This window comes from Pelobates fuscus, chromosome 4 (assembly GCF_036172605.1).
Source record: "Pelobates fuscus isolate aPelFus1 chromosome 4, aPelFus1.pri, whole genome shotgun sequence".
In the NCBI taxonomy this organism is placed as follows: domain Eukaryota; kingdom Metazoa; phylum Chordata; class Amphibia; order Anura; family Pelobatidae; genus Pelobates; species Pelobates fuscus.
The window spans coordinates 65,855,582-65,874,523 of record NC_086320.1 but is presented as its reverse complement, the minus strand read 5'-3'; the positions used below and the strand labels follow the sequence as shown (position 1 = coordinate 65,874,523).

The window sequence follows — 18,942 nt, the reverse complement described above, 5'->3', positions numbered from 1 at the left end:
CCCCCCTTACACTGGATGAACCCCAAGCGAATCTGGTCCCTGTCCTAGTGACATACCTATAATGGGGTGAACCCCCCTACGCTGGGTGACCCCCAAGCGAATCTGGTCCCTGTCCTAGTGACATACGTATACTGGGGTGAAACCCCTACGCTGGGTGACCCAAGCGAATCTGGTCCCTGTCCTACTGACATACATATACTGGGGTGAACCACCTACGCTAGGCGAATCCTATTGCTGTACTAGGGACATATATATATACTGGGGTTTAACCCCCACGCCCTAGGACGGGCTGAAAACCACGGAGTACGATCTGTTACCGTATGCACAGACCGGAACACAATGGATACATGTATGTCGACAGAACCAGGAAGGAGAGCTCACGGTGCTGCCAAATCTCCACAGTACTATATCCAATAAGGGTGACCCCTTGGATAATTTGGAGGCTACCATACCTCCCCATACACGGGCTTAAGTCCCGACATTACTGACCGCTCATCCCGGGCTTATTGAGGGTGACCCCCTCCTCAGACCACTCCCAGGAGATCTCTAAAAGGTACTGATTGAAACAATTCTGGGTGACCCCCAGTTGTACGTGGAGGCCCATTAGTGGCAATAAGTGTACTGCCGTACCTGACACCTGTTCGGTGTACCCGACACACCGAAAGAGTGTCCCAACATGCCATAAGAGACATACATGCAGGGGTGACCCCCCTACGCTGGATGAACCTCAGGCTAGTCTTACTCCGGTGCTAGTGGCATAGGTACGAAGGGGTGACCCCCCACGTCCTTTTCTAGGGCTTCTACCTTCAGAGTACGCTCTGTCATTGTATGCACAGACCAGGGCACACTAGATGCATGTGTTCCGACACCTCTATGCTTCAACTGGAGGATCCGCACACCCTTCCCTTAACCGAGAAGGAGAACTCACAATACTGCCAAACTCCGCTGGTCATGGCGCACTGAAGAGCAAAGGGTATCCGCTGTAGCATACCTAGACTACTTGCTGACCTTTTGCAAGTCCAATTCCTGACTATGTCTACAAACGAGATCTATGTTACTGTTTCGGAATTGTTGGGATTCATAGTGAACAGAGAGGAGTCGGTTCGATCCCAGTTCCGAGTAACTACGTACCTCTACTTCGGAATAGATTTCACCTTGGGCGGATTACACCTTCCCACATCAGCGATAACGATTTTTCGTAAGGACATTCGACGGGTACGGCGGAAAGGCTTCATAATCCCTTGACTATTTCCCAGGACCACTTCACTACCGGGCCAGATATCGGCTGAAAGCTCACTGCCTGAGATCCGGGCACACCTATGAAATTGGGATCAGAATGGCAAGGACTTCGATAGTACTCATTACCGAGGTAAAGGAGCCCAGCGTGGCACCTAGAATGATTGTTTTTAATCGGGATCATCCTCTGCTTCTTCAGTTTTAACTTGCCTTCGGCCAGATCCAAAAGGAAAACATCATCTATTGATAATGCAGGAGCGGCTAGAGTTGATGGTTTGGTGTCTTACAAGGGAGACTGGTATGTCAAGGGACTATCGAAACCAACTAGAGACCTATTATGGGACTCATGGACAACAGGTATTCCCCAAAATAACTTATCCGCATGGAACACTTGAAGTTCGCTGGGTTATGGAAAGGGACTGCGATCCTTTTATTACCCCTATCTACCTCGATGTTGAATCTTTATCATCATTTTCACTACGGGCCGATCGGAACGATCCGACCGTTCCATTAATGGGATACATTCCGCTATTTCGACGGCACATAGTACGATTCACGACACTCCGGTCGATCAAGAACCTTTGACAGAACCATGAGTCAAAGTATCACAGTTGTGGGACTTTGATTGCGGTTCTTTTGGAACCTATCCCTCCGTCAGCCGTCAGCCATAGTCACGTTACTTTAGATTTTTTCGTCGGGTATCAGATATACTGGAGTGCGACGTAGATGGTCTTTTCGGTATCACCAGAAGGATAGATCTCTACGGTGTCTCGTAGAACTAAATACTATTCGCATGCGTATTTTACCCGGTTCCCGACGGTTTCCCAGTCTTTGTGCGGTTATAGCGGTGTTTTGTTATATGGAGATCCCGACAACACTTAGATTGTCACATTAAGGACATCTGCTGGGCTTATACCAACCATACAAGCCAGTTACCATGAACACTCCGTCTAGATGGGTTCATTGGTTATCGCTAACGGGGGTGGAGACGTGCTTTGGGTACTCATTCGGTACGAGGCGCGGCTGCTTCTCAGGCCTTCACGGGGAGGCCTATATAGTTTACAGGCGGCGCATTGGACATGGTGAGACAACTTCCGTATATATATTTTCGTCAAACCACACACGCATCCTTCTCGCTCATACCACAGCTTTAAAAATGCAAAATATGAAGCCTCCTCTCATGTGATAAAATTGTAGATTATGCTAACGTAGTGTACCTATAATCTTAATTTTAATAATGACAGGAGGCAAGTATGTTCCCTCCCTGTTTCCCTCCCTATACTCTGGGAAATTCTGATTTTTTGGTTGTCATTTTCACAGTCTAATTATAAGGTTTTGGGTATTTCAGTATATTTATGGGATGCTTATCTGGTTCACAGGTGTTACAGCCGTGGCGATTATTAAGTATACTATGGTTGTTTAATGTTTCAGTATATTAACGTAATATAAATATAGATACATATAGTACTGGATTTAATGTGGACATCAGTTGGGTTCCATTACCTTGCACGTATTTCTGTTCTTTTCAGAGTAACCATCATAAAGATAAAGCTGGAAGGTTTCATAGAAACATAGAAACATAGAATGTGACGGCAGATAAGAACCATTCGTCCCATCTAGTCTGCCCAGTTTTCTAAATACTTTCATTAGTCCCTGGCATTATCTTATAGTTAGGATAGCCTTATGCCTATCCCACGCATGCTTAAACTCCTTTACTGTGTTAACCTCTACCACTTCAGCTGGAAGGCTATTCCATGCATCCACTACCCTCTCAGTAAAGTAATACTTCCTGATATTATTTTTAAACCTTTGTCCCTCTAATTTAAGACTATGTCCTCTTGTTGTGGTAGTTTTTCTTCTTTTAAATATAGTCTCCTCCTTTACTGTGTTGATTCCCTTTATGTATTTAAATGTTTCTATCATATCCCCCCTGTCTCGTCTTTCCTCCAAGCTATACATGTTAAGATCCTTTAACCTTTCCTGGTAAGTTTTATCCTGCAATCCATGAACCAGTTTAGTAGCCCTTTGAACTCTCTTTGAACTCTCTCTAAGGTATCAATATCCTTCTGAAGATATGGTCTCCAGTACTGTGTACAGTACTCCAAGTGAGGTCTCACCAGTGTTCTGTACAATGGCATGAGCACTTCCCTCTTTCTACTACTAATACCTCTCCCTATACAACCAAGCATTCTGCTAGCATTTCCTGCTGCTCTATTACATTGTCTGCCTACCTTTAAGTCCTCAGAAATAATCACCCCTAAATCCCTTTCCTCAGATGTTGAGGTTAGGACTCTATCAAATATTCTGTACTCTGCCCTTGGGTTTTTACGTCCAAGATGCATTATCTTGCACTTATCCACATTAAATGTCAGTTGCCACAACTCTGACCATTTTTCTAGTTTACCTAAATCATTTGCCATTTGGCTTATCCCTCCTGGAACATCAACCCTGTTACATATCTTAGTATCATCCGCAAAAAGACACACCTTACCATCAAGACCTTCTGCAATATCACTAATAAAAATATTAAAGAGAATGGGTCCAAGTACAGATCCCTGAGGTACCCCACTGGTGACAAGCCCAAGCTTTGAATATACTCCATTGACTACAACCCTCTGCTGCCTGTCACTCAGCCACTGCCTTACCCATTCAACAATATTGGAATCCAAACTCAAAGATTGCAGTTTATTGATAAGCCTTCTATGTGCAACAGTGTCAAAAGCCTTACTGAAATCTAGGTAAGCAATGTCTACTGCACCACCCTGATCTATAATTTTAGTTACCCAATCAAAAAAATCAAGTCGTGTTCCAAGTTATGTTCTACACGTTACTCAGAACTGTTATTTGAATTCCCTGACGTTATAATTGTAACGGACCGTTTCACTTACAAGAGGATAAAACCCAGTTTAGGCGATAATCCCCTTTCCAGATGCACAGGCAGCTACTGCAAACACCATTCTCCCGACTGGAGACACACGAACACTGGATCCGAGAAACCTTTTAAATTCTCCCAAGCATATGGATGCTGTAGACCATTGAATAGGAACCATACGAATAGGCTTGTACTCCTAGCAGTCAACTGGAACAGCATGCAATAAATCCTTCCCCCCAATAATGAGACGACACATCACTTTGAGGGTAAAACAGGAACTCTGGACTGGCTCATCCAGCCTGGCTTTTATTTCCAACTCACACATACAGGCCACACCCAGGGGGAGGCATAAAAGAACCAATGACATAGATGTTACCTCCCACACATCCCCTCCCCTTAGTGTGACATATAATCCCATTATGCATACAGTGTAAAATATACTTTTACACAACTTTCATAACTTTAAAACCATACATCACATTCACATAAAAATACATATCCACAATCAATCCATTCAGGGGAACAACATATTAAAAAATGGCATGAATCCGACCAGGGGTTCAAAAGTTACTAAAAGTATCTTTTGTCCCTCCTGTCTGGCAGAAAAACATCCCCACAATGCACCCTGGTTTCCTCCCTTCTGCCCTGGAGTTAATTGGAGAAGTAATCCAATTATCCAGGACTAGAGGCAGACTCCATTAACCACATGGTTGCAAAACGACATAAAACACTTTAAAATACATAAAGTCACATTTATACATAACACACAGACATTTCACCTATCCCCAGATAGCTGGGATCTGCGCGCACAAAACTACCGAATAGCGCGCAGATCCTACTCACACAGTACAATTGCCATGGAGCTAAAGTCTTTCCCATAGTCTTTCATTATATGAATAGGCTCCATGGTATGGCTATCTGGGGTATCACATTCCCATAAAGTCTGGTCCATAGTCCAAAGGCAAGAGGCGGGCAATCAGCCCCCTCCAAGGACACGTGGCGAGGTCGGTTTCGCCACAATAATGGACTGTTTTTCGCATCAAAGAAAGAGGAAATCATGTGTCAGGGCTTTATATATGGATGTGATGCCTGTTACTGATTGGTTTAAAGTTTTCTGATTGACTTGTGCTGCTGGAGGCATAAAGTAAAGAAAGTTATGCAAAATACTCGCCTCCTGTCATTATTAAAATTAAGATTATAGGTACACTATGTTAGCATAATCTACAATTTATGTTGCAATTGTAGTTTGTCCCGTTCAAACCTGTATTTAGCATTTTGTTCCCAAAATGTCCCTTTTTTTTAGTGCTTTGATTCACCCTTTTCTCAAACAGAGAAAGGGTGGTATTTTATACGATAACAAATTCAGTTATTATGTTCGATTTCTACTGTGCTGTATTTTGTTTTTGGGAAATATTTATGTGTTAAAATATAAAATGTCAAAAAAAAAAACGTAAAAGAAAATAAAAAAAAATTCATCAGACAGAATTAACTTATTTGTGATCTCACGCCGAGGCCAAATACTCTCTGAAGACCAGTCCACCTCCAGTGATGTAATTCCTTTGACATGCTTTATGTGCTGTTACCAAATATTAGCTAGGCTGAAGCTGCAGTTGCACCTCCAGCAGTACTGACCTATACTGAAAAGCTGCACATACCTACAGACTCAAAGCACAATCCCAGTGTCATTGGGGCCTCTCTAGCCATCCTAGAATAAGAGTTTCATGCTAGTTAATGTGAATTCTGTGCGTATTTTACAATTGTCACTAGAGCACAGCATGCTGGTGAGACACAGCAAAACGTGCCACACCTCCAGTAAGAGGAAGTGATGTCAGCAGAAGAAAAACGGTGGGACCAGAAAAAAAAAAAAAGGGGGGGGGGGGGGGGTTTTCTTCAAACACTCTTTATTGCTTGGAGTAACTCTAACATGTACACACTACAATCTCAGAGAGTGGCCCCCTTTTTTTCTGTGCATGAGAGACATACAGTTTTGCATTGCCCCAACAGCATTTGCAAGATATACATTGTTCAAGAGAATACATTTGTAAGACATGGTGAATAATTGCAAATTTTTATATTATGGTGAAGTTAGACTAACCCAGTGATTGCCAAACTTTTTAGATTCAAGGCACCCTTAATATTTCAGTATTTTTCCGAGGCACCCCAAGTCAAAATTTCTAGGTTGTTTATATGTACCGCGCTGCCACATTTACTGGTGCTATAGTGTCATGTACCCTGTTGGTGTTTGAAGGGGCGCTTAGCCCCTGGTTGAAAGTGCTGAGTTGTGGAGCATAAGTATCGTGGCTGTCTTGTATCTTGTCATCTCTCCTCTAACTTGCACCAGAATTCTAGGAAGATAGCATCCATCCGTGTGAGAGTCAACTCCAGGAGGTCTTGTCGTGCGTTAGGCGACATGGCGTCTGCCATCTTGGGTCGCATGGGTAGGCAGGAGACGAGCGGCAGAGCTGTGTGCTGAGTCGCAGGTCCACCAGCAGCTGGTAAATTGTGCCTAAATACCAGGGCCAGGATAACCCCCACCAGCATGAGGGGGGTGAAGGAACAGGGGTCCGGTCTGTGCTCATGAGTTCCTGAAGTGTATGCCAGCAGGGGGATCGCCCGTATCTCCCACACCAGCTCACTCAGGTAGGTCGCAAGTGAGTTGTGGGTTGAGGCTGCACTTTGTGCCTGGAAGAACTTCAGGCTGGAGCAGGTGTGGATACAGATCGTGTCCTGCTAAGATTTTGCAGGGTTAAAGTTGAGATTAAAGTAGTTCTAGAAGTTTCTTGCACAGAACACAGCTTACATGCGTCTGCTCAGTGCTGAGTACCCCTTGGCAGACTATTTCCATAAATTGTACCCCCATATTAGCAAAATAATAATAATATTTGTAATTTATATCGTTGCTATTATGTCGGGAGGGCAGTTGGGGGGACAGTGTGTGGGGAGGAGAACAGGTGACAGTGTGCGGGGGCAATGCTTTGGGGAGGACAAGTGACTATGTGGGTGTGTGTGACAGTGTTGGAGGAGGACATGTAAATGTGGGGGGGACAGAGAGTGACAGAGTAACTGTGTGGGAAGGCCAGAGGACAGGTGACAGTGTGGAGGGAGGGGACTGACAGTGTGTGGGGGCAATGTGTGAGAGGACGGGTGACAATATGGGAAGAGGGTGGCAGTATGTGGGCAGCGTGTGGGAAGAGTACAGGTGTCAGGTGTGGGAGGGAGACAGCGGTGAGGGGTCAGTGACAATGTACGAGGGAGTCTGTGACAGTGTGGGAGGGTGGGAGTGGGGAGAGAAGACCGTGGGGAGGGGGGGCAGTGACAGTGTGGGAGGAAGACAGTGGGTAGAGGGGGGCAGTGACAGTGTGTGGGGGGGCAGTGACAGTGTGGAAGTGGGCAGTGGCAGTGGGGAGGAGGATGACAGTTGGGAGCGGGCAGCGACATTGTGTGAGGGGATGACAGTGGGAAGGGGGCAGCGACAGTGTGGGGGGATGACAGTAGGGAAGGGGGCAGCGACAAGCAACAGTGTGGTAGAGTGCACCAGGAGGAGATTACCTTTCCCACCATGTGTGCTCAGCTCATGTGTCTCCTGTAGCTCTGGGCCACACCCTCCCACGCGATGCTGTCAATCCCAGCCTCTCACTGCTCTAAGGAAGCAAGGGGGCGGAACCGCAGAAAGCCAAGAGTGACAGCACTTGGCCACCTATCAAACTGCCCTGGATGGGCACTGAGCGTCGGGACTGAGATCAGTGAGATTCCTGCATCTTACTGACAGGATGAAGAAGCAGTGTAAGGCTTCTCCATCCTGTCACTCTGTTACAACAATAAAGCATGTTAGATACCAAGCCAGGGCAGCCAGTCCAGGTTAATGTACACTGGATGGGCCCTGCAGAACTCAGTTCTGCCATTACCGAAAAAAAAATTCGTACCCCTAGGAGAGCTGAATTGTACCCTTGGGGGAACGCGTACCACATGTTGGGAACCCCTGGTCTAGACTATTTCAGTAAGACCTGTTTTATTACAGCACTTTAAAAGGTCATACAACAAGGTATAGCAGCTGCCATGGAGACCAGGATTTGTCGAGTCCGGACTTACCTTTTCTTCAGAGCAGAGTTTGGGTTGGCTCTGCCACCCATTCCACATGATGTCGTCTCCAGTCTGTTGTTCAATCCAATCTCAATTAAGTAGTCTGGGTGCAGTGGCCCTGTATTTTTCCCCCCACCAATATATACACTTCGGGGTTAAGCACACATTTTGTAGCCATCTTCCTATCAGATACTAGAAGTGCTCCATCTACATGAACAGATTTTCACTGTCTTTAAATGAAGCTTTTAATGAATAACCCTGAGTGATGAAATCAGAGCAACACCAGATAAACCCCCCTAAAAAATGCAGTGACCGGGGCACCAGCACTAGCCTACCTCCGATAAATACAGTGATCAGCTTAACCCCTTAAGGACCAAACTTCTGGAATAAAAGGGAATCATGACATGTCACACATGTCATGTGTCCTTAAGGGGTTAAGTAACAGGGAGAGCAGTAACAGACTGCCATTCAATAAATACAGTGACAGAGAGAGCAGTCCCAAACTGCCATCCAATAAATACAGTGACAGGAAGAGCAGTACCAAACTGCCATCCAATAAATACAGTGACGGGTGAGCTATACCGGGCAGCCCCCTCAATAAATACAGTGACAGGTGAGCTATACCAGACCGCCCCCCCCCAATAAATACAGTGACAAGTGGGCTATACCAGACCGCCCCCCCCCCCCCAATAAATACAGTGACCGGTGAGATATACCAAACTGCCATCCAATAAATACAGTGACAGGTGAGCTATACCAGACACCCCCCCCCAATAAATACAGTGACAGGTGAGATATACCAGACAGCCCCCCAATAAATACAGTGACAGGTGAGATATACCAGACAGCCCCCCAATAAATACAGTGACAGGTGAGATATACCAGACAGCCCCCCAAGAAATACAGTGACAGGTGAGCTATACCAGGCAGCCCCCCAATAAATACAGTGACAGGTGAGCTATACCAGGCAGCCCCCCAATAAATACAGTGACAGGTGAGCTATACCAGGCAGCCCCCCAATAAATACAGTGACAGGTGAGATACACCAGGCAGCCCCCCCAAAAAATACAGTGACAGGTGAGATATACCAGACAACCCCCCAATAAATACAGTGACAGGTGAGATATACCAGACAGCCCCCCAATAAATACAGTGACAGGTGAGATATACCAGACAGCCCCCCAATAAATACAGTGACAGGTGAGATATACCAGACAGCCCCCCAATAATTACAGTGACAGGTGAGCTATACCAGACAGCCCCCCCAATAAATACAATGACAGGTGAGATATACCAGACAGCCCCCCAATAAATACAGTGACAGGTGAGATATACCAGACAGCCCCCCAATAATTACAGTGACAGGTGAGCTATACCAGACAGCCCCCCCAATAAATACAATGACAGGTGAGATATACCAGACAGCCCCCCAATAAATACAGTGACAGGTGAGATATACCAGACAGCCCCCCCCCCCCAATAAATACAGCGATAGGTGAGATATACCAAACTGCCATCCAATAAATACAGTGACAGGTGAGCTATACCAGACACCCCCCCCCAATAAATACAGTGACAGGTGAGATATACCAGACAGCCCCCAATAAATACAGTGACAGGTGAGATATACCAGACAGCCCCCCAATAAATACAGTGACAGGTGAGATATACCAGACAGCCCCCCAAGAAATACAGTGACAGGTGAGCTATACCAGGCAGCCCCCCCCCCCAATAAATACAGTGACAGGTGAGCTATACCAGACAACCCCCCCCCCCCCCCAATAAATACAGTGACAGGTGAGATATACCAGACAGCCCCCCAATAAATACAGTGACAGGTGAGCTATACCAGGCAGCCCCCAATAAATACAGTGACAGGTGAGATATATCAGACAGCCCCCCCAAAAAATACAGTGACAGGTGAGATATACCAGACAGCCCCCCCAATAAATACAGTGACAGGTGAGATATACCAGACAACCCCCCAATAATTACAATGACAGGTGAGATATACCAGACAGCCCCCCAATAAATACAGTGACAGGTAAGATATACCAGACAGCCCCCCAATAAATACAGTGACAGGTGAGATATACCAGACAGCCCCCCCAATAAATACAGTGACAGGTGAGATATACCAGACAGCCCCCCCAATAAATACAGTGACAGGTGAGATATACCAGACAACCCCCCAATAATTACAATGACAGGTGAGATATACCAGACAGCCCCCCAATAAATACAGTGACAGGTGAGATATACCAGACAGCCCCCCAATAAATACAGTGACAGGTGAGATATACCAGACAGCCCCCCAATAATTACAATGACAGGTGAGCTATACCAGGCAGCCCCCCAATAAATACAGTGACAGGTGAGATATACCAGACAGCCCCCCCAATAAATACAGTGACAGGTGAGATATACCAGACAGCCCCCCAATAAATACAGTGACAGGTGAGATATACCAGACAACCCCCCAATAATTACAATGACAGGTGAGATATACCAGACAGCCCCCCAATAAATACAGTGACAGGTGAGATATACCAGACAGCCCCCCCAATAAATACAGTGACAGGTGAGATATACCAGACAGCCCCCCAATAATTACAATGACAGGTGAGATATACCAGGCAGCCCCCCAATAAATACAGTGACAGGTGAGATATACCAGACAGCCCCCCCCCCCCCCCCCATTAAATACAGTGACAGGTGAGCTATACCAGACAGCCCCCCAATAAATACAGTGACAGGTGAGATATACCAGACAGCCCCCCAATAAATACAGTGACAGGTGAGATATACCAGACAGCCCCCCAATAATTACAATGACAGGTGAGATATACCAGACAGCCCCCCAATAAATACAATGACAGGTGAGATATACCAGACCGCCCCCCAATAAATACAGTGACAGGTGAGATATACCAGACAGCCCCCCAATAAATACAGTGACAGGTGAGATATACCAGGCAGCCCCCCAATAAATAGTGACAGGTGAGATATACCAGGCAGCCCCCCAATAAATACAGTGATAGCCCCCCCAATATATATTATATCCCCCAGTAGTAGCCATGAAGCTGTGATACCCTCTCAGTGATGCAGAGGCCGGCACGGACTGGCATTATAACCGTAATAACCGCAATGTAACGGATTTGTCGGATGTCACTGGGGGCCTGCTGTCCGTTGCTCCCGGTTATCGCGGCGGGTTACCCACTGACCCCCAAGCCGCCATTCCCCTCAGACACACAGAGAGAGAGAGAGAGAGGAGGCCATTCCCCTCAGACACAGAGAGAGAGAGGAGGCCATTACCTGACACGGCTCCGCCAGCCATGGCGACCGGTGACAAGCTGCTCACTGCGGCCACACCCAGTCCCCGTCCACCTCCGCGCAGTGCAAGCTGCATATAGTGCCGCCTCGTGATCCGCCCCATCACCTGGACCAATGCGCACTCAGCCATTACAGTACAGGCACACAGTAATCTAGCCTAGTGCTTGTATGAAGCAGGAAACTGCTGTATCCCACACTGAGAATGTAAATAAACAGCTGGAAAAATTGTAGCAAATTTGTGCCACCTATACATAGGATTACCATACCCACCATGTTCTCAGGGAGACAAGTAATGTCATATTTATGAAGTATATACAATGTATCTTCTGCAGGATTCTTCATTGCCTAATTACTTAATATTGTGCGCCTTCTTCTGAATTATACATACTACAGGGCAAGCCATGTGTTGCCCATCAATATGTATATGTAATATGTCTCCCTGGAAACACGGTGGATATGGTAAGCCTACCTAAATTCAGAGTTGTCGTATCCACCATGTTTTCTTGGGAGCCTGTTCCTTATACATATCAACAGGCAGCACGTGAAAAGTGCCGTCCAATCCATTAGTATGTATGCTGCAGGAGGGAAATCAAGACACAGATCATTGATGAGTCCCGCAGCCAGAGGCATGCCTAGATAATCTGGCACTCACGCCCACGGCAGGAATGTATACTAGCAGCCGCCAAATACTTTATAATTTTTTATGTGTGTGTCTCTCTGCAATTCCTCCAACACGCTTTTGTTTGGGACCAGGGCCAGATTAACATAGGGGCTGATGGAGCTGCAGCTCCAGGCCCAGGCACAGGCCCAGGCCCATGGAATAGGCCCATTGATTTTAAAAAAAAAAATGTAATTTTTAAAAAACACTACTCTTAGGGTTTCAGCCTGGCTGGTATTTTATTGGCACAGCCAGTATTTGAGGCTGCCTGGCCGGTGCAGATATTGCAGTCATACTGGCAATTCAAATGCTGGCATTTTTCTCAGTATAAACAGAGATTACGATGTAATACCAGCACTGGCCAGTAGGGGTCGCTGTGTGTGGAGAGAGGCAGGGATAGGAAGTTCCAGCATATCCCTACCTGCTTAACCCCTTAAGGACACATGACATGTCTGACATGTCATGATTCCCTTTTATTCCAGAAGTTTGGTCCTTAAGGGGTTAAATCTACTCACTGATCCACAGGAGAGCAGCTACAGTGAGTCCAGTCAGCAACTCCCACCCTGCAGAGACAGCCTACAGCTCAGAAAAGTGGGGGTGGTGGGAAAGGCTGCAAGGAGACATACACTGAGACACTAAGGGACATTGGGAGACATTATGACAGACACTCTGGGACACTGGGAGACATGGGGACACTGAGACACTAAGGGACATTGGGAGACATTATGACAGATACTCTGGGACACTGGGAGACATGGGGACACTAAGGGACATTGGGAGACATAATGACAGACACTCTGGGACACTGGGAGACATGGGGACACTGAGACACTAAGGGACATTGGGAGACATTATGACACAGAGACACAAGGGGACACAGTGTCACCATGTCTCACAGTGTCCCCATGTCTCCCAGTCTGTGTCCCCATGCCTCCTAGCGCCCCTATGTCTCCCAGTGCCCCCAAGAGTCTCAATGTCCCCATGTCTCCCAGTCAGTGTCTCTAGTGTGTGTGTCCTGGTGTCTCAGTGTCCCCATGTCTCCCAGTTCCCCCATGTCTCAATGCCCCCATGTCCCCCAGCCAGTGTCCCTAGTGTCTGTGTTCCCATGGGACACCGAGTCATGAGGGCACTGGGAGACATGGGGACACTGAGACACTGGGAGACATGGAGACACTGGGACACTTGAGACAATGGGAGCTATCCATCTGTACAGCAGAATCAAACCAAGCAGTTTTTTGGTGATTTTACAGCATTTTTCTTTTATGTCACTCCTTGTGATTTACATTATGTGATGTCCCTCATACATAATTAATTATGCTGATTAGTAAGGCCGGTATGTTTTTCCCAGACTATATACCAGGAGCTTCTGCCTGCTAGTAAGAAGGTTAGGAGACAAGTGTACCAGCGAGTGCTAAGGGACAGTCCTTAGAAAGCATTTATGCCAAGCTCACGGTGCTGTCTACATACTATGCCCTTAGTTGGCCAGCTTGCATGATAGGCAGGCAGCCTGACATGCATTCATGCCAGGCTGGCCTTCCAATTCTTTGGAGTGTCGGTGGTATACCCTTTTACCGTGCCCATTGACTTCCTGCTTGACTGGACACTGCTGTTAGTGGTTATGGATTTACTTGAAAGATGAAAACATAAATTAGAGAGAGATTAGCATAGGGTATGTGTTTTCTTATAGCTGCTGTTTTTTTTCCCTCCGGCACCATCTCCATCAGATACATGACGCTTGGGAGTGTTTTAGGGTTTTTAGTTGATAAGATTGTGTAAATAGGCCCGTCATAATTGTCAGCACCAGGCCCACTGGTCTCTTAATCTGGCCCTGTTTGGGACATAACAAGTATGCACGCAGGTGCACACACACACATTTTTTTATATTTAGATGTTTATCCCTGGTGTCTAGTGGTTTGCTGTTGGGATCATTCACACTGATTTTACATCCTGGCATGCAGGTAAGCACAGACTGAGCAGTTACTTTGCCGCTTGCTCTGCAGCGCATGCATTTAAAATGCGCTGGGCCAGTGCTGCTCACACCCCATACACATATTAACTTTTTGTTTTGCGCTTTGTGACAAAATCTTTTCGACATATCGTAGACTGTTGGGTAGTTGGAGGCACATAGTGACACAGGGCTAGGTGTATTTGAGATTAGGATGACCAAGTGACATAGGGCTGGGGGAATAGTTACAGTGGGTTTGAGGAACAGAGTGGCATGGGGTATGGGGACAGTGACACACTGTAACTGAAACAGAATGAAATTGGGCTAAGGGACCAGGATTAGAGGAACAGAGTGATACAACAGGGCTAAGCAGAGAGAATCGAAAAGAGCTACATGGACAGGAGATTAGAAGAGACAGAACAAGGTAAAGGGGACAGAGTGACAAAGGGCTGGTGGACAGAATTAGGAAATAGTAATACAGTTCTCGGTAGGCTATAGAGTGAAAAATAGCTAGAAGAACAAGGGATTAGTGAAATAGTGACACAGTATTAGGGGGCAGGGATTAATGGAAACAAAGTGACAACAGGGACAGAGGCAAGAGTGACAAAAGGCAAGGGGGTCCAATTATGGATTGGAGTCGCACAACCAGGCTGGGGACAGAGTGATACAGGGCTAGAGGAACAGAGTGACACAGGGCTAGGGTAATAAGGATTTAGGGGGACAGTGACACACCGCTAGAGATGAAAGAGAATTGGGGAAACGAGTGACACGATAACACTATGGGGACAGAGTTAGAACCCCTAATCCCAGGAGTGGATTAGCCTTTAGACTGAGTGGGCACCTGGGGGCAGTTTGCGAGAGACATGTACTAGGAGCCTTAGCCAGTCAGTCTCCTTCACCTTATAGCAGAGCTGGGGGATGAGATTTAGGTGGTGTTGAATACAATACTGTCCCAGTTCCTTCAGTGTCTGTGTGTGAGGCTGGAAGAAGTGGAAGGGATAATATAGCCTCTCACACAGGAAATGAATTACAGGAGGAGCAGGGGCGTCCATAGCAGCTGCTGTATCTCTGTTATCGATCATAGAGGGGTGAGTACATTGCACATCGCAATACCCCTTTCCCCTTACCCAAAGTGTAACCCTTTCCTTTAAAAGATGTGTTAGATGGAAGGAGGGAAGAGCGTCTCTAACACCTAGGTGTTGAAAATGGTCTCAGGTGTTGAAAATGGTTTCTCTTTTAAAAAAGAGAGAGAGAGAGAGAGTACGATAAAATATAGTGCAGTAATATTGGTGCGAGTGGGTAGAAGATAAGAAAGAAAAGCACTTGCAGTTTGTAGTGCTTAAGTTAGCTCTACTATAATGTGCTTAGGTGGTACTATCCCCGCCTGGGGATATCTGATGTATTCCTTTAATCCAGTAGTAAGTGCTCTAAGTGGTATGTAAAATAAACAGAAAATAAATTGCAATCTAGTGCAGTATATTTTGATATTTAGGCAGAACAACAAAAATTTAGAAATACACTCAAAGTGTTTAGACCCCCTCTCCTCCCACCAGCTCTCAATAAGCAGCATAGAGTGGTATGATATCCACTTAAGGAACTTGTTTGCTAGTAGAAGATCTTGTGATGTATTATGTGGGTAAAACAGAAATAAAAATAATAAAATAATATGTGCAATAAGTGTATTGTGTTTTATTCCTGGAATAAAACAGCTAGGCTGCATGGATAAAAGTGATTTAACTCCTAAATGGCAGAGAATTGAGCAGTGAGACTGCAGCGGCCTGATCTATTCACTAAAACTGCTTCATTAAGCTAGAGTTGTTTTGGTGCCTACAGTGTCCCTTTAAGCCTAAATATTTAAATTAGATTTTGTTTTGTTTTTTTTAGACCGGTTTGTCCAAAGCACAGTTTAGTCTGCAAAATACGCCATATTTAGTAGAATTTCACATTACTGTACTTAACATAGTGTTAATTTTAGATTATTTTACATCGCTCCTTTGACGTTGGTTTATGTTTTATATTGCGTTCCCATCATAATGTTTATTTTCATGATGCTACTGTGAAGGAATAGATAATATTCTCCTTTTTGCATGATTTTGACCACAACCTGATCAACAGAGTGGAGAATGCATTTGTATTATCTGCCTTCTTTTGAAAGGACACTATAGGCACCAAAAACAGTACGTGTAATAGAAGTGGTTATGGTCACCTCATGCTGTCCATATTCTGTTTTCTTTTCTCCTTACAGGCTTTGAAGCAGAGTTTTAGCACCACTTTGCAGTTCTGTGATTCAGGGAGCCAGAATGTACACCTAGACTCTCAGACCACTTTAGGTAGTTTGGTACATCAGTATGAATAGTGTGCCAGCTTAAATTAATTTGCAGCGGAGCTGATTACACATAAAGCAGCATGGGTGGTTGGCTGTGGCCTGGAGCTCCAGCTTTGTCTTTGAGGTGAGGGGGGTTCACCGGATGCCACCTCCCTAAGCAGTCCCACAATTTTTCAATGGCTCAAAGTGCAGCACCAGCGCTCTGTATCATTGACTGAACTCCGGAACTGCAAGGAAGCTATCAAAGTGATTTGCACCTGATGCAAGTGCAGATGACAACGTTCTCTTAAAGGATCACCAGAGATCCTGCTCCTCATGTGTGTCCACCATTGATTAACTAAGGATTACACCCTTCTGCGAATGGTGGGGGCACGTTTTTTTAGATATAGGGGAAGCTCTCCCCAAACACTCAACCTCCTAACCCAATTCACAGAACACTCAGCCACTACATGAAGAAAAAAAAACACACACACACACAAAAACCAAACAAACAAAAAAATAAACTCAGCGGCCCCTATTCACAGAACAAATGTCTGGAAGGGGGCCCCGATATGGTATCTTGCCTATGGCCCCAATCAATCTTAATCCAGTTCTGATTTGCAGCAGTTGTTCCTTTGGTTTGGAGCAACACCTGCAAATCTAAAGACTGTTCCCATCACTATGATGATCAGTGTTGTTCATGGCACCATATACACTCCCAGCAATAAACATCACTGAACTATTTCAATGCTTCTCTGCAAGATACAGTTATTGAGCAAAGTTCATCAAGTTACGAGCAGTAAGTTGATGTCGCTGTGGGCAGATTAGGCTAAGAGGAGTTATTTAAATGCTGCTGTAAAGGTAAGTTTAATTGCCATTTTATTAATAAATGGTAACATAACACTTCACTGCTCATAGTAACATAGGAGAAAAATGCACATTTTTTGCATAGAGTATCACTTTAGGTTTATGAATACGATTTAGCAAAATTGTACAACTAATGTCAGTGGTATTTATTTCTCTCAGTAGTTGTGGGGTTGTCGATATTCAAAAGGAACTGCAACTTCATCGTACTTTAGCCTGAAAAACGAAACAAAACAAAAAAAATATGAATGAATACTTATTAAAATAATTAAAAAGTATAGAATTCAAGTAGTCACCCCCTTTCTAGGTTTTAATACGCCATCAGTAATTTAACCCCTTAAGGACCAAACTTCTGGAATAAAAGGGAATCATGACATGCCACACATGTCATGTGTCCTTAAGGGGTTAAAATGTGATCTGGTCAGTACTAGCATGATTATTCCCTAAACAGTTAGGAAGTCGCTAGGCATTTTCAGATTTACGGTATAAAAAAAATTAAATAAAAGCAGAATTGGAAGACATTGTCTGTTTTGGACATTTTTTTCTAATGTGTTGATTTTGGACTAAAATGTACATTACTCGAGTGAGCTACCAATAATTAATGACTTGGTTAATAACTCCAAAGTTTTTTTGCGCTATGCTATTTTAGTGAATTGAAAACCGAATTGCAAAATTTAGGGGGAAAAAAGTGCTCATTTGGAAATAATCCTACAATTCCACTATTAGCGCAGCACGACTATTTTGTCTCGGTTTCGTAGCTCAATTGGAACGCTCCCCTCCTGCAAGTCAGCCAGATCCTGTGCCTTCCTGGCCGGTGCGCCCTAACACGGCCGTCTGTGCCGCCTTTTTGCAGTGCCGGCCCTGAAAATATTTGCGAGCCGCACTGGACCCTCTTAAGAGCTGCATGAGGCTAGTGAGCTGCAGTTTGGCCATGTCTGCTCTAGAGTATTCCTCTGCATCCTTCCAGAGACTGGTAGTCTGCAGGGGAATAAAAAAAAAATATATATATATAATATATATATATATATATATATACACATACATCAGATTAGCTTAAATTATAGATATGTACAATTTGTTTCGTTCCGAATGCAAATTCGGACGAATTTCGGACATTCGGATGCTTCTGAATGTCCGAAGTGCCGAATTTCAGAATGCCGAACTGAATCGAATTGCCGAAGTGCTTTGGATTTCTGAAAAGTGGCAAAACAGGAGAGGGTTGGGGTTAGGGGTAGGGTTAGGGGTTGGATAACCCTAACCCTACACACTTACCCCAAGTCCTGAATTTCGGAGTGCCAAACCGAATATGCACATCCCTATTAAATTAGTATCTTGTAATACCTTTTTGATTGAACTAACAAAAACGACACATAGAATTCCAAGTTGATTTGCAAATTAAAGCGACATTAGTGTAAATAAGTTGCAGCTTGGATACAAAATAGACATCATTCTCACTGTGGGTTGTCAATATTTTGTGTAAGGATCGCAGAGTAATTGGGGAGGTGGTAGAGAAAACCACAAAAACAGCGCATGATATGGTGTTAGAGAGGGGCAAGTTAAAAGAATATAATTACACACATTAAGAATGTATATACTGGCATCCAAGAATCTGGAATATGTATGAAGCAATACAGCCTACACACACATAT

At 44.9% G+C, this 18,942-nt stretch overlaps 2 protein-coding genes across 4 annotated transcripts in view; both read right to left on the bottom strand.

Moving 5' to 3' along the window:
- Positions 1–11,558, bottom strand: part of C4H8orf88 (chromosome 4 C8orf88 homolog) — a 39,108-nt gene extending 27,550 nt beyond the window's left edge. The window contains exon 1 of one of the 2 annotated variants that reach the window (XM_063450329.1): positions 11,504–11,558. In XM_063450329.1, coding sequence (XP_063306399.1) covers positions 11,504–11,525 — 22 coding nt within the window. In that variant the 5' untranslated portion in view covers positions 11,526–11,558. Of the gene's footprint in view, positions 1–11,280; positions 11,327–11,503 lie in introns of those variants that run through there. The other variant, XM_063450330.1, reaches the window with a different exon arrangement.
- Positions 11,559–17,406: 5,848 nt separating this feature from the next.
- The window catches only part of PIP4P2 (phosphatidylinositol-4,5-bisphosphate 4-phosphatase 2), a 77,519-nt gene continuing 75,983 nt past the window's right edge, over positions 17,407–18,942 (bottom strand). For both annotated transcript variants that reach the window (XM_063451264.1, XM_063451265.1), the window contains exon 8: positions 17,407–17,509. Coding sequence is in view for 1 of the 2 variants with exons in the window: in XM_063451265.1 (XP_063307335.1) it covers positions 17,495–17,509 (15 nt within the window). In the remaining variant the exon portion in view is untranslated. The remainder of the gene's footprint in view (positions 17,510–18,942) is intronic.